This window comes from Salvia hispanica, unplaced genomic scaffold (assembly GCF_023119035.1).
Source record: "Salvia hispanica cultivar TCC Black 2014 unplaced genomic scaffold, UniMelb_Shisp_WGS_1.0 HiC_scaffold_240, whole genome shotgun sequence".
NCBI lineage: Eukaryota > Viridiplantae > Streptophyta > Magnoliopsida > Lamiales > Lamiaceae > Salvia > Salvia hispanica.
In genome coordinates this window covers 38,219-55,417 of record NW_025951960.1, presented here as the reverse complement: position 1 = coordinate 55,417, position 17,199 = coordinate 38,219, and the positions used below count along the sequence as shown (strand labels likewise).

General features: G+C 36.2%; 1 protein-coding gene and 1 pseudogene across 1 annotated transcript; one reads left to right on the top strand and one right to left on the bottom strand.

Moving 5' to 3' along the window:
* Positions 1–4,549: 4,549 nt before the first annotated feature.
* LOC125198765 (BTB/POZ domain-containing protein At5g47800-like) lies at positions 4,550–7,418 on the bottom strand. Its single transcript, XM_048097045.1, has 5 exons — positions 7,328–7,418; positions 6,734–6,794; positions 6,582–6,651; positions 5,420–6,508; positions 4,550–5,092 (listed from the first exon to the last, which is right to left on the bottom strand). Exons 2-5 carry the CDS (start codon positions 6,790–6,792, stop codon positions 4,700–4,702), a joined length of 1,611 nt encoding a protein of 536 aa, XP_047953002.1. The 5' UTR covers positions 6,793–6,794; positions 7,328–7,418; the 3' UTR covers positions 4,550–4,699.
* Positions 7,419–9,982: 2,564 nt separating this feature from the next.
* On the top strand, positions 9,983–14,148 carry LOC125198764 (annotated as a pseudogene).
* Positions 14,149–17,199: the final 3,051 nt, after the last annotated feature.

Sequence of the window (17,199 nt, the reverse complement as noted above, 5' to 3'; positions counted from 1 at the left end):
CCGATGCTTCCCTTATCTCTTCAAACCAGTGAGCATTTGGGCACATATGCAGGCTACAACCAGAGTCTAATATCCAAGAACTCCTATCACCCTCCTATATCACATTCAAATTCTCTGGAGATTCATTTTCTTGAACACAATCAATTGTGTTCTTGCCCTGCGTTTGCTCACTTGCCCGCTTCCTCTTCTAGGCAAAACAATCACGCTTCAAGTGCCCCGGCTTCTTACACCAGTGGCACGATCGAGTCTCCTTTTGATCAATGGAGCTCGGCTTGAAAACATCACGATCTTTCTTGGATCCCTTTTTACCTCTGAATTTCTTGACGTTCAGACTCTCAACACTGGAATCTTGCGTCTTATTCACCCCTTTTTGCATCTCCTTCACTCTTAGGGCAGACTCCACCTCAGCCAATGCGATAGTTCCTTCTCTACCATACATTATCGCATCCCGTAATTGATCATACAACTTTGGCAAAGCATTCAAGAGGAGAATCGCTCTGTCTTTGTCGCTTAGGGTGACATCTATATTTTCGAGATCATCTATCGCTTTGTTGAAGTCCTTGAGCTGTTCGATTATCCCTTTTTCTTCCAAGAACTTGTAGTCGTAAACCCTCTGCTTCATCAAGAGACGATTGGCCAAAGACTTCGTCATGTAGAGTCCATCCAATTTCTCCAATATACTAGCTGCCGTAGTCTCTTTAGAGACCTCCCGCAGCACTTTGTCGCCCAGACACAAAACAACCGTGCTATGAGCTTTCGCGAGGACTTCATCCTTCTTCGCAGTGGCTTTGGCATCAAGAACTACCTGCTCCGCTTATTCCTTCCCTTTGGTCTGCAACGCCTCTCCAAGACCCTGCTGAATCAACATAGCACACATCTTAAAACGCCATAGACCAAAATCGTTCTTCCCTGTAAATTTCTCCGCCTCAAATCGCGAGGCCATCGATCCCTAAATTTTCACCCTAGTTTCTCTTCAATTGATCGGTGATCGGCGATTCCTGCTGGGGTTTGGTGCCCCTTGCACAGCGGAAGACTTGTACAAAACAAATAAATCAGATACGGATCTATTTGACCGATTATGCGATTAATCAATTCACATGTTAAACAGATAATTGCATGATAGAACGCAAATAATTCATGCTTATAGAAAGTAAATCCTAAAACATGAATTCTACGGTTTAGAGTTACCGATTTGATTCTCCAAAGAATCGTCGATTGCTCGCGCCTTCTCCACGTGATGATCTTCAATACTAGACCACGGATCTTCCTCGACTGGTTCCCGAACCGTATCTCGATATCGGGTGGGCTGATCTTATCAAAATATTAGGACTCGAATAAAGAAGACAGAAGAAATCCTTTTGGGGAAAGGAGTGGAATTCGAAAATTCCTACAGCTGGGGAAGCTGAAATTTTCGAAAATTACAAATAATGAAATTGTGATTCTTCTGTCTCCTTTATTCTCCTATTTATATTAAGTTCTTTATGGGCCCAGACAGGGATCTATGGAAGGTTTTGGATATGGGCTCGCCCAATTAGCTTTTTACTAATTAAATTGAACCCACAATTTAATACAAGCTTATATTGGAATATTACGAGCAGCCACTACAGAAGTAATATTGCACTCCCCATCCAAATTCGAAATTACAAGTAATCCGGGTTTCCATTATATATATTATTTATTTCCCGCGCTTAAGATATAAATGTCCATTAATTAATTGAAGTCTGCTATGGACTTAATTAATTAACATCTTATTAATTCCAAGAGTGGACTTAGCAAGAAACACTTATTTATTATTCATAGAGTAATAAAACTCCAACTGGCCAGTTTTCCGAATAATAAAACCTTGTTCAAGCTCCTCTTGAGGACATTATCAAACGAGACTCACCTCGCGCACGATTCAACATAATAGCAATCCTAGCACCGCTAGATATTAATCACCACTACCCAATATATCAGGATTATTGGGTTGCGAAAAACCCGCACCATTTGATAAGTCAAAGTAGTGCATAATCAATACCGTATGCTCAATGCTAACGTATGTAGATTAGGAAATAGTATTTTATCAAGACCTAGTCTTTCGGTAGATAGCATAAAGACACGTCTTGCTGTTAGATCCATTCAAGTGCTATACCACACCAACGTCATCTTATTTCAGTAAGGCTTAGAAATAATCGGACTGAAATTGCAACCTTTCACGATAGGTAGTCTAAGCCTATCTGGGTTGTGAAATTCTTCTTTTTCTTTTGCAAAGTATTGCATAGAACCGACTGTGTTACCTTAAAGTGGACGACGCCCACAACCAGTCTACTAAGCAAAAGACTTAGACTTTGTTTGCTTCTTATACATTCAAATGTTTATAAAACATCTTCTAAATGCACAAGCAAACACAATGTAATAATATATTGATTCTATTCGTGCGAAACTGCTCGAATAATACTGAATCGGGTTAAAAGTGGATTATAGAGTTTTACGTATACAAGCAAGATTCTATTTGAGCGAAACTGCTCGAAACATGCTTTTCAGTATACCAAACCTAACAATTCCCACACGGACGACGCCACTTGTTGGAAGAATTACGGCTAGAGGAACCGATTGCACACACACACACTCTGAAGTATAAACTGAATGTGGAAGAAGAAGAATTTGGGAGAGAAATCTGGTGTATATTTCAATCGCAAAAGGAGAATGTGCAAAAATGTTACAACTACTAACTGTAGCTCAAAAACAAGTATCTATACTCAGCTACTAAAATCTAATCGTACGACTGAGAAACAATCTATCATAGAAGTCTTCATCGCACGGCTGCCGTAGCTTCTCGGGCTCAAAGCGTTTTGAGTTGTTGTTCCACATTGACTTGAGCTAATTCAGCATTCACCTTTCACATTTAACACACCCAATATTCATTTACAAAATTTCGTGCCAAAAAATTTCACCTCAACTATGGTGAAACGGAGGGAGTACCAACAAATAAACGTGGAACTCATGTTCCACTAACTTTTTAAACTCATTTTTCATTATATTTCTTGAAACTTGTGCAAAAATTAGAATAGACAATTAATGGGACAGAAGGAGTATATTATTTTAATATTTTAATTAATTTTTTTGATAACATATTAACAAAGAATTGCAAAAATAAAAATCGAGATAGATTGTACCATTTCAGGGAGATGATGATAAAAATGCTAACTTGGTCGATGGGAAATGGAGATATGCTATTACCATTGTGAATGCTCTAACACTGATAAATAATATAGTGACGTGGACTTTGTCAAACTTTTTATTTATCTTGATTGTGCTTCTAATTACTCCCTCCGTCACATACAAATAAACCTTTTGATATATACCTGGATTTTAATGCATAATTGATAAAGTAAGAGAGAATGAAAAAAAATAGTTGAAAATGTGTAGTGGCTATTTATATGAGACGGACGAAAAAAGAAATATTGCCTATTTCTATGGGACGGAGGGAGTATAATCTATGTTTTTGAGTAAACAATATCGTTAGTATATAAATAAAAAATAAAAAATTAGTACTCACCCGTCTTAACTAAGTTGAGTCAAAACTTTTGGATACGGAGATTAAGAAATTATATTGAAAAATAGGAAATAATGGAATAAAGTAAAATTAATTGGATGTTTATATTTTTTGTTAAAAAATAAAATAACTCAACTTAGTTGAGTTATTACAGAGTAGAATACAACACAATTTAGTTAGAACAGATGGTATAGTATATAAGAAAATTGATTATATTTTTAAGTATTATTACTTGGATAGCTTCCACTAATTGAATTGGAGGTTCTTAGATTTATAGTATATTTTAAATATATTATTTCAATTTTACAAGGTGTGTCATTCTTCTTGAGAAATTGTTTTAGGATTATTTAAGATAATTTGTTTTCAAGAATGAAAAAGAAAAAAAAAATTAAATGCATTATGAAAAAAAATCAGTCAAATTTAACACTAACACAAAACCACCCAACATAGTAGTACAAAAATATCCAACATAGTAGGATTATTCACATTGTTAAGGTCCCAAAACCATCCAATGCATAGTAGTACAAAAATCTTAAAATGAGTTTTGCTTACTTTAAATAAAATCCAAATCTATTAAGCCCATGCTAAACAGGCTTGACTAACCTCTGATTGAAAGAGATACTAATTCTAATAACATCTAAATTTGACTTCTGAATGAAACATGGAGTATAACCAAAATTAACGTGAGACTACTCGTCTATCCTTAATCAAATGGTTAGGGACCTGTATTTGGGTATGGAACAACTTTAAACTATTGGGTCAGCTGTCTCATCTATCGAAGTGCCTACAAATCAGCACGAGGAATAGTCACTGAGCCCGCCGATGGATACCTTTGATAATTGGCAAAAAAATTACATGGGACAACAACAGCCAACACAAGCAGAAAAAAAAAAGAGAAGAGGGCAACATAGACGTGTGTGTTGGCATAGAGTGGTATTGTGTTAATGTCAATCTAAGATTTCGAGTTCTAGTCTACCGCACTACCGCAGCATATTTATTCAAATTCATCAAGAATAGTAACTAAATTTCTTTCTACATAGTATGATGCAACAACTTTATACTTGGAGTATATATTTTTTGTCTTGCCTCTTCATTAGCAGAGGATATGTTCACAATCTCACTACAACAACTCAATTAACAGAAAATCTTGTGATCTATCTTTCTTCAACGTTTAATGTATGTCATCTTCGATAAACTTCTCATTTGAGCTTTGCTATGAGGATTTAGCTGCGGTGCAGCGTCTCCCGCAACCTCCCTCTTCTTCTCCTTCTCCGTCTCCACCTTCACCTTAAAACTCAACTCTTTGCTGAGCTGCGCTCCGTTTGTTCCGGGCGCTTTAGGCCTGGTACCATTGCCTTGCTCCTCCGCTGCAGTGCTACTTACCTTCGAAGCCGTGGTGTTGCTTTTCTCCTGCTCGAAGAAGAGGACTTGCACGACCGTTCTTAGTGGCAGCCGCTCGTTCTTGCTAGCATGAGATCGCACTTCTGGTGACAGTTTTTGGCAGTCTAAGAAGCTGCAGAGGTGTTTCTTATTTGCTTTGCTCACATCAGGATGTGCCTGTTTGTTGTATAAGAAATATAAAACCACATAGGGTCATGTTAGATTAATGACTATCTTAAATTTAACCAAAATATAATACGAAGACATTTGTATGCCAACAAAATGTAGTTGACATACGTATGTCTTGTCCTGACATCTATATTACATGTCAACACAATGCATACGTATGTCAACTACATTTTGTTGATACATATGTCTTCAATAATGCAGGTTGTTGCCATAGTTATCAATTATTATCAATTTATAAGATAGTTATCAATTGATCATATCCCAAACCATATATTTTATAGAATTAAAAGCTTTTTCAAAAATGTATAAATATACCTTGAGATAGATGTTGATTGCTTTGTAAAGATGGTCATGTTGAGGCCTTGCTGTTGCTGGAAGAGTTTCAATCAGAGCCACCATTTTATGAGCTGGCATTCTTGCATCCTTTGCAACTACTTGCAGGTAAGAATCAATGAGCTTCCCCACCTTATGCATCTCTCGCAGCGACTCCCTTTCGCCTGCTGAGCTGCGACGTTTCCACTGCCTCAAGAAGCTCCATGCAACCGTCTTAACCAGATCAACCTCGTGTGAGGTTCCTGCATTAGGAAGCAGCAAGTCCGGAAGCGTGGCCTCGTGTAGCTGCAGCCCGGACAGCCTCAGGAGCTCTGCTTTCGACACTGGAGACGCTCCAAGCGTGTTCGCGGTGCTGAGGAGCCTCAGCAGGAATTTGACCGAGACAGACCCTTTCTCCGCTGGAATGAGCTTCACAATCGTCTCAAGGATTTTCCGTTTTCTGTTGGGAGATTCACGGGAGGAGTTGAGCAGCCAGCAGTGCGCGTAGACGTGCAATGCCTCGCCAATGAGCTGCGGCTGCAGCATGCTGGTTGAAGAGACGGTTGTGACTATGCTGCTAAACATGTTTATGCCTAGGCAGGATAAGTCCTCTGTCCACCAGTCCTTTGGTACTGATTTGCGCCGTTTCCTGATGTATCCCGGCCTTGTATACGTGTAAGACCACCTAACCTTCGTTGGAGGCGTTAGAATCTTGTCAACGATGGACTCAACGCAACGTCTCACAATGCCAAGATTCACACACCACTCGTGCAATCTCTCAGCGTTCTGTAGTGCGATGAGAGTGTCCTTCCACGCTTGGAGGATGCACGACGAGAAGAAGGCCTCCAGCTTTGCAATGAAGTTCCCGTGTTCGAATTTCTCGGTCATACGCAGGAAACTAGCAGCACAGAGGGCTGGCACAAAGTTGTGTGCACTGAGGCTGATTGTGATCCCATAACAGAACTTAGCACATAGCTCGAACGCCTCCTCACCTCCCGGGATGTCGTGTAGGTCCACGGAGATGCTCCCACCGTTTTCGTCTCTCTCAGAGAAAAGCCTTTGCAATAGGCCACATTTTGGAACAAGACAAGACTGAGCTAGGCACAAAAGCAAGCATTACCAATTTGATCATTCTATATTATTGGATTTAAACTAAAAAATTTACCTTGTGGAGAAGATAGGTCATGCCATCTATCCTGATGGTGAGGTCAGTTGGCACATCTGATAGCAAAGTCCTGATCAAAATTTCAAAATTTATTATCTGTAACAGCTTATATATATTAAACAGCATTTACATATAATCAAATTTGGGCCTACCTCGTTGTCTCATCTGTGTAAAAGGTGTCTGGATTTAATCCAAGTTTCATAAACTTCATTTCTGCAACAAGATTTTGAGAGCAAAAATCAGTTGCTAGTGAAATGTTTCTTCAAAGGGACCGAGATTGAAAAATGCAAATTCAAGATTACTACTATAATTTATCACACACACTTCAAACATCAACTCAAATTCTTGATCTAAAATACTTGATAAAGTGGCTTTTGCAAATCATTGAGCTTATTTGGAAATGGGAATCCTGAAAAAAGTTGAGAAAAAATGGTGGTAGGTAGAAATCAAGTATTGTTGAACAAAACAAAACTGGAACTTGCTTTTTCATGAAAATGAGGAGAGGCAAAAATAAAAGCAGGAAACCATATATGACTAATGCATTAACATTTTGATCCAAACACCACAAACATACATAATTTCTCGAAAAGCACTATCAACTTATGTTACATAAATATGGTAGCTACCCAAATTAGTAGCAATAGGTTTGCTTTTGTTTTACTTTATTCTTGCTTTGCTTTACCTATCAGTTTACAAGTGACCAAACTTCAAATTAGGGACTTTAAGCATCAAAATTGCAAACATACCTCAAAATTAGCAGATTCAAGAGTTTAGAGATTGATCATAATAGAGAGAGAAAGCCATTGTGGAAGCAAGTGAAGCTATAAGGAAAATGTGTATCAAATGTGAATGTGGGCTTAGTCAATATGATTAATAATGTGGGAAAAGCAATTCTACTTAGACAAGATATTACATGCATGACCGACAATAAGATTTACTCTGTCTCTTGCTTCAATTCTATAATGCTACTTTCGTACCATTTCTTCATATTTGACCACAAATCAATACCAATTTTTCCTAATATTTTACTTTTTCATTTTCAATTGGGATGCATGAATCAATTGTTGAAATAAAAGGGAAAAAAATGGTCGTAAAGCTAACGAAACTTATAGAATGTGGAATTAATTACAATTAAAGTTATCCAAAAAGAGAAAAAATCATCATAATTTAACAAAAGAATAGTTTTAGAGTGCCACTAGTGTCTTTTTCTTTCTTTTCACGATCGTTAAATCAAGACGCAGATTAAATTATGTTAGTGAATATCGAAAATGAAATCATCATGTCCTTTCTCCTTAATTTGATCGCTCTGAAGCACTCAAACATTGTAATTTGTAATTAATTATTTAAACCCAAAACTATGAAAACTATCGAACGAATAGAGTTAATCTTCTTCAAAATAGGCTATGATATTTAGGTATGATGACGTTATTCATTCAATCATAATATGAATGTCATTGGATTTAAATATAAATTTTCTTCAAAATTAATTCATTATTTAGTGATTTAGTAAAACATTTAATTCATCTAAAAATATAAATTTTCTTAAAACTACCTTTCATTAAAGCCAAATTTAAATCTCTCACTACTCTATCAAGTCGGGATAGAGAAGTCTTTGGAGCGAGGGAATCGCCAAGTATAAAAAAAGAGACAATAATTTAAAATTTTTCCAGCATTATTATTTATTTAATTAATACAAGTAACCTTTTATAAGTAGCACTCCGCTTGGACATGTCATTTCCAAGAAAACCGTGGACTAACATGCTATAATTTTCATTTAAATACGAGAAAAGGGGTTATTAGTGATCAGAGCTTCAAGAAAATGTAATACTACTAGTAAATTTGATTTATTTATTGCAGACAAGCTATCATTATTCATGGAGGAAGTAATTTCAATGATGGGGAATTTAGCAGTCTAGATATCTTTAATCTCATGGCCTAAAGCAACATCATTTCCAACATCATTTTAATTTTTAGAGGAAGAATACATGCTATCATCACAAGTGGACAGTAGGGGCATGGTAAGTTGGTAACGAATAACGATTATTGTAGTAATAACGTGATTAGCATTTTTATCATGACTAACTAATCACCGATTTTAACAAATAAAAATCTAGTTTAAAATATACACAGCTTACATTTTATTCTATAAAAAACTTTTAAGGAAATATATTACATTTCAAATAATACTAGATTTTGGGGATTTTTTGTAAAATTATCATTCACTTACAAGCCCTACTGAAATTTAGTGAAACTAAAAAAAATTGTGGGAGTAAGTTGTAATCCATCCGTCCGCGAATAAGAGTTTCATTTCTTTTCATCACGGGTTTTAAGGTATGTTAAAAAAGTGGATGGAACAAAGTTAGCGGGATATGCGTCGCATTTGTATATACTAGTTTTAAATGATATGTGAATGAAATGGGTTATTCGAATATGATGCTTCTTTACCATTTATAATAATTATGAACCAAAATAGAAAAAAATATGATCACTTCTATTGGCGAATGGAGGGAATAATATTTTACAAAATTATCATATTGAGACAATCAAGTAATGAAAATTCATATATGACATTATAAACAATTTCCTTAGATAATATTATTATAATAACGAATTAAGGACAACTACGTACATTGCTCTAGGCTAAGTATAAACTTTAAAAAAAAAAAAAAACTCAATACAAATTACTGATAATTAGAAACACATGTATATAGTCCGTCCTTAGAAATAGAAATTAGTTTCACTTTGTTTTCTTTTAAAATTAGATATTTTTTTATTTTAGAATTTTTTTTTTCACTTTAATAGATGAGACTTATTTTTCACTAATAATATTATAATTAATTTTTTTTAATTCTTCCCTTTACTAACTTTGCATTAAAATGTATACTATTTTAAAAAATTTTATTTGTAAGCGACGAAGGTAGTATATGAGGTAATGAAAACGATACAAATACTACATAACATTGTTAGTCTGCATTTTTTTATCCACACAACTTAAAAGTAAAATTTTATTAATCATATTTGCACTTAAAAACAATTACGATCCTCCTTGAGTGATACTATGTGGCAAACCGCGCATACTAATCCATTTACCAATGTACAAAAAGTCTACGACATAGTTACTATTTTGACACAGAAAATTTCGGACGAGTATTTTATTAGAAAAAAATATATATATAATAAAATTTGAACAATTTATACAAGGTGATAACAACGGAAATCTAGTGGATTAAAAATTTATACAAAACGGAAATCTAGTGAATTTTGTCATGCATTTGTGATATTCTATTTTGAGATTATATTTATGATCCATAAAAATATTTGAGAACAGAAATCAATGATAATTATTATTCGATCACGATGGTAGTTACTCTCCACCAGCCTGAAACAGTAAATGTAAATAGCAGAGAAATTTAGTTACTAGAAAATACAAAAAAAAAAAAAGGAAGAGGGAATCGCATGCATTTCCTCATCTCCACTCTCTAAATTACGTATGAGAACAAAATCAATTCCAATGCCCAGCAACTTCATATCCCTAAATCATTTCCTTAAATTTAGCATTGCGAATTTGATTTCCATCCGCTTTCTTCATCACGAGAAGCGAAGATTTGATCGTTAACTCCATTTTCTGCACGCACTTTTGATTTAATTTTTGCTCCTGGGTTGCACTTTTCAAATTCGATTTTATTCGTGAAATTCATCCATTTTCTCCAACGAGTTTTTGGAAGGCTAACCAATTCTATGCGTTTCCTTTCTTTAATTTACGTTTTTTTCGGTTATACATTCGTCATTTTGTTTCCGCCCAAATTCAATTTTAGATTGTGTTTTTGCCTAATGTTCGTTGATTGTTCGCGGTTGTTTCCTTTTAAGCTCGATCGTCTACAAAATCAAACAATTTCGGATTCATTCTTCATGCTGAAATATGAACCTTCTGGTCCGCGTAAGCGAAGCCAAAAATTTGCCTCCGATGGAGGCCAGCGGCTTTACCAATCCGTATGTGAAGCTAGAATTGGGGCGGCAGGCGTTCAGGAGCAAAGCTGTGAAGAAATGCCTGAATCCGTCGTGGTCCGAGGAATTCATATTTAAAGTGGACGACTTGAAAAGGAAGCTTGTTGTGTCTGTTTTGGATGAAGAAAGGTGTTTCAATAATGATTTTGTTGGGCAGATCAGAGTGCCCGTAGCTTGGGTTTTCGAGGCGAAGGATCAATCCCTTGGCACTTCTTGGTACACTCTGCATCCCAAGAGCAATAATGCCAGGAACAAGGATTGTGGTATGGCGTTTTCCTTCTTGTTGTGGCAGAGATTAACGTGTCAATTAGTTGTGGTTGTGTGTGTGCACATTGTGGTTGGTTTATGCTATTTATACTTGAATGCATTATGCATATAATGCCAGTACATGTTTTGCATTCTAATTAGCTGTTCTGTGCACATACTGTACTTGAATTTTTTAGTTTCTTTGAGCTAGTTTCATTTGCTTAGTTGTGATTGTTGTAGATTTATTCCAAAATCAGAGAATTGGAGGCTTTACTGCTGTGAAGTTGAATACATATGCATATAGTAATTGCTATTTTGTTAATTTCTGGGATTGCTGAAGTCTTGATATGGCTAGTTTACACCAGATTGACGCTACTCTGTTATTCTACTAGGTGAAATTCTTCTCACCATTTATTTGTTGCAAAAGAATACGCCATTAGACTTTCCACCCACCAGTGATTCTGCAATGTTGTCAAGAAAATATGCTGATTCTCTGCATGATTCCCCCTCAATGTCAATGTCTTCCTCAGTGGCATCTTCTCCTATGAGATTAGAGGAAGAAGTCCCGTTGAAAGAAGCAAAGGTTAACGCGCCAACATTAGCTGGTCGAATTGCAAAATATTTCAATAAGAATGTAGAGCCAACAGCCATTAGCTCTATTGAAACTAGTGATGTATCAGAGGCTGAAAGTAATGATTCGTTGAGTCTAGAGAGCAAGTGTGTAGAACCTTCGTCATCAGTTGATTTCGAAGAACTAATGAGAAGTTTGGAGACGAGAGAACAGAGTGGTGAAGTTCCAAGTTGTTTACCTGGAGGAGTAGTTCTTGATCAATTATATGCAATAACTCCTCGAGAATTGAACTCCACAATCTTTTCTCCAGATTCAAGCTTTTTCAAATCTTTCGCGGACATGCAAGGATCAACTGATTTACAAGTAAAAGCATGGGAATTCGATAATAATGGTGAGAGCCTAAAACGGCTGGTGTCATACATTAAGCCACCAACCAAAATGATTAAAGCTTTGAAAGCCACAGAGGAGCAAACATATTTGAAAGCTAAAGGTGGGACTTTTGTTGTTTTGGTCGTTGTGAGCACCCTGGATGCTCCATATGGCAAAACTTTTAAGATAGAATTGCTTTACTGCATAACTCCTGGTCTAGAGCAGCCATCAGGGGAGCAATCTTCCCAACTGGTTGTTTCGTGGAGAATTAACTTCTCGCAGAGCACCATGATGAAAAGTATTATTGAAAATGGAGCAAGACAAGGCATAAAAGAAAATTTTGATCAGTATGAGAAGTTACTATCCTGCAGCGTAAAGCCCCTTGATCTTAAAGATATAAGTTCTGAGAAAGACCAACTTATGGCATCTCTTCAGGTAGAGCATCACTCTGAATGGACATTGGCAGTTCAATATTTCGCCAATTTCACAGTAGTCTCGGCTATTTTCACGTGGTTATATCTGCTCACACACTTATGCATGGTTATGCCTAGCAAAGTTCAGGGTCTTGAGTTTGTTGGTTTAGACTTGCCTGATTCCGTTGGTGAGATCATAGTAAGTATTTTGTTGGTTCTGAAAAGGAAAACAGGTGCTGAAGTTAGTGTCCCGCTTCATGAAAGCGAGAGCACAGAAAGGTAGTCTAATATTTCAAATTGGCAAGTTGATGATGGATGGACTGTTTTAATTTTTATTCAAATGAATTCAAGCATAACGTGACTTATTACTTTAGTATGCACAGGTATCCGATTAAGATATATGATATATGTGCCCATCTTCCCCTTTATATGTCTAAATCAACATCGAACTTTGGCCTACTATGATACGATTTGAGAAATGTGTCCATCTTCCCCTTAAAAAGCCTTATATGGGTAGAGGATACTCCAATCTTATATATAAAACGTGATCTTTTACCTAGTTGATGTGGGATAGAAAGAGTGGCTTCAACGAGATATATGCTTTTTCTGTCATTTTATCAGATTTTTATTTCCAGTTTATACAACTATTTCTAAGAGGCCATTTGTTTTTTAATTTGTTTTTGTGGTGTGCACTATAGGAAGTGATCATGGAATCAAAGGAAAAGGAGATGGGTGGTTGCTAACGAGTTGCCTTAATTGAAGGAAGCAATTTGGAAGCACCTAACTCAACTTCACCGTCATCTGATCCTTATGTGGTGTTTACTTGCAACGGGAATAGAAGAACCAGCTCTATCAAGTTTCGAAAATCAGAACCTCTTTGGAATGGTATATATGATATGCTTTCCCCCTTTAGCTAGCTGCTAGCTTGTCATACATTATCGTAGTTCTTAACTAAAGCAATAAGCAGCTACAATTACAATGTGTATGTCATCAGCTTCTTCATTGAGATGGATGGTTCCTTGCAGAAATCCTTGAGTTTGATGCTATGAATGAGCCTCCATCTAGGTTGAGACGATGGAAGTGTTCGATTCGATGGGCCTTTTGTTGAACCCTCATCTCTTGGGCATGCTGAAATTAATTTCCTGAAAACTAGTGTTTCCGACTTATCTGATGTCTGGATACCTCTACAAGGAAAGTTGTCTCAAGCATGTCAGTCAAAGATACACTTACGAATTTTCTTGAACAGTACTAAGGCTACTAATAGTTTCCAGGAGTATATAGCTAAGGTGGAGAAGGAGGTTGGCAAGAAGGTACCTTCTTTATTAGTTTATGCTTCATTTCACTTTAACCTCACAATTTTCTCCGCCATATATTTCTTTGAGCTGATCACTCAGGTTCATGAAATTCTTGTAGATAAGATTACGGTCTCCTCAGACAAATTCAACATTCCAGAAGCTTTTTGGGTTGCCCCGGAGGAATTTCTCATCAATGACTTCTCCTGCTACCTGAGACGTAAAATTCCTCTCCAGGTAGGTGATTCAAATGTTTATTCAAATATTTTTTTACCATTTATTGGAAAATACGAACACGCTTTACTATTATCCTGTAAAACTAATGATATTTGTTGAGGGTCATTTATCTCAGTGGATTAGTGTGTGTCTGCCAGTGCTTTGACCAATTGATTACTTCATGCGGCAGGGCCGTCTGTTTCTTTCAGCAAGAGCGGTTGGGTTCCATGGAGATATATTTGGTCAGAAGTCAAAGTTCTTATTTCTCTGGGAAGACGTGGAAGATATTCAACGCATCCTCCACTCTATCATCAATGGGAAGCCCTGTCATCAGCGTGATTCTAAAGCCTGGAAGAGGAACTGATGCACGGCATGGAGCACGGTCACTAGATGCAAAAGGCAGGCTGGGGTTTCATTTTCATTCTTTTGTATCTCTCAATGTTGCCCACAGGTAACATTCACATATATAACTTTTAATGTAGTATATGTACATGATTACTTCTAGCAATGATTTTGCATGTTTATCCTTTGGTTTTCAGCTGTCAAGCTGTGAGCTTATTAGTTTCTTTTCTATCCTTACTGCATAAACAGCTATCTTTCCCCATTATGTTTTACACTCAGTGCCGTTCTTGGTTTTATTTTTGTTTCTCCTGTGATGTGTTTTCCGAGTCAGTTGTTTGCTTTGTTGCTTAGAGAGTGTGACAAGTTGCCTTATACTGAATCTAACAGTTTAAACTGCATCAGATTGATTCTTTTTCATAACTCTCAGGCCTAGGATATTGGGTTTCTATTTTCACATCCTCCATGCCATTGCATCCACATAGATGATTAGTGGACTTCTTTTATTTATCTAACTACAGAAATGAGAATTGATATTAACCTTTATTGAATAGTATAATCAAAACTAAAGGTTTTGCAGCACAGTTCTTGATATAGTTCTAGATTTGAGTAAGACCAGTCAGTCATAAAGAGTTCAAAAATTGTTTATCTGTCATCAAGAAAATTCAGAATTATATTTATTTAAACAGAAGCCTAATGAGAAGCTAAATTTGATGAAAGTCATTACAATAAATGTGAGTTAAATGACAATAAATGGATGAGTTCATTATGTGTGGGTTATTTGAAAGAATGTTATAAGTGATTTGTAATACCTATCTTTCCATTAGCATATTTCAACCTCTTCTCATTTAATTTCTTATGTAACCTTTTGTGCATGTCAGATAGTTACTCCGTATAGCATGTACACACATCAATTCTTCACATCGTCCTAGTGTGTATTAAACAGAACAATGTTGGCACTCTGGAGGGCAAAAACCTTGCCACCTAAACCGAAGGAGGAGATGATACCAGAGAAAGAATCTGAAGCAAATGATGTCCATGCTTCTGAAGGCGAGTCTGTCTCTGAAACCATTCAAGCTGCAGAGGAGGAGCTTGAAGTTCATTGCGATTTGATAGAAGACAATGACTCTGATGCTAAAATCCACCCGACTGAGGAGACCGCTCCTTTTCTGGGAGTTGATGATGTTAATGTGTCCACGGTTTATTCTTCCATCCTACCACTTCCGGTTAGTAAATGTACTCCCCCCACACGCCCACACCAGACATCACTAATGACATATGGAAAAGGAAAATAATTAGATCCGTACAATTTCACTGGTACATGAATGTAAATATTAGAAGATGGTACTTCAAACTTATAAGGGCATTCAACTTTCACTCTTTTCATATGGTGAATGTTGTTTTGTACTCCTATTTACTTTTTTTTGTGCCATAGTCACTTTGCTTGTGCAAAATCTAATACTCCATTGTTTACTTGTAGATTAGTTTCTGCATGGAATTGTTCGGAGGAAGCGAAATTGAGGAGAGGGTGATGGAGAGAGCAGGATGCCTTAACTACTCTCACAGCCCTTGGGAATCGTATAAGGCAGACGTGGATCAGCGACACCTTTACTATAAGCTTGAAAAATGCATACCTCTCTACAAAGGGAAGTTGCGAGTACTCAGCAAAAGCTTCGCCTCTCTGTTAAAAATGGTTGGCTCATCAACGAACTCATGAATCTCCAAGGCCTCCCACTCGGTGACAATTTTTCAGTACGGACGCATGCTTTATAAGTTTATCAATTTATCATTATCTCCCCCTTCTAAACCATTATGTGCTGCTTTGCTTATTTACAGCTTCACTTAAGGTATTACATCGAGGATCTCCTGCGAATTATGCAGCGTGTAGTGTTCGAGTGAACCTCGCGTTGCATGGCTGAAATACACCAGAAACCAGAAACGAATCACAAAAATATCACTTCGATTCTAAAGAAGCGTGTGAAGCTTGTGTTTAGCATATTGGAGAAGGAATACATTGCAAAGTCATAGACATATATGTCAAAAATGTCTACCATTATTATGATGCAATGATATATACCAATATACCATGTGTGATGTATAGATAACTCCATATACATGTTATTAGAGGCTAATGTAATGTTGTCTACAAAATTCAAAAAACTTTGTTAGTAAAATATGCTTAATGGGTGGATAATGTACTATGAGCATTTACAGAATCACAGTGCATCCACATTTGCGGGTTAGGTGGGGCGTGCGGGTTGTCAATTGGGCCAACCATATCGGGATGTCGGGCTATCAGTTATGGACGGGGCGGACACAGAAATCTTCACTGATAGGGGCTATTTTTTTTAAAAAATATTTTGAAATATAATCATGTACTCCCTTTGTCCATGATTAATTGAGTCTGTTTGATTCACCTCGGATTTTAAGAAATACAGTGAAATTAGGGTTTAAAAGTTAGTTAAAAGAAGGTCCTACTTTTAATAGTATATTAGTTTTATTTTATATTAAAATGTGAGTGTGATAAGTTAGTGGAATGTGGGGTCTATTACCAAGAGTAGTAAAAAAATAAGAATGTTAATTAATCATGGACGGACAAAAAAGGAATTGGTATTAATTAATTGTGAATGGAGAGAGTATAATTTAGCTCACTGATTAGTGGCTTTTTTATAAGAATTTACATAAATTTGATACTCCTCCGTCTCATAGAAATAAGTCATTTAAGGTTGTCACGAGTTTTAATGCGTAATTGGTAAAGTAAAAGATAATGTGAAAGAATAGTTGAAATTGTGTAGTAGATGGTGGAGCTCATAAATGATAAAGTAAAGAAGAAGAAAAAAAGGTTGTTATACATTAACAGATGAACTATTTCTATTGGATTTTGACGGACGAAAAATGAAGTATGAGATATTTCTATGGGACGCATGGAGTATAAATTAAAATATTTACAAGAAAAAGTAAAATAATAGTGATAGCATATCTCTCAAGTCGTTATTGAGAGACACTTTGAAATATCTAATGGAAAGTGAGTTGAAAAAAGTTGGTGGGATGTGGATTTTAATTTTAAAGTATTAGTTTTATAATAAAATGTGAGTAGGAATGAGTTAATGGAATATGAGGTCACTACAAAAATGGTAAAAAGTGAAGTGTGTCAAACTTTCAAAGAT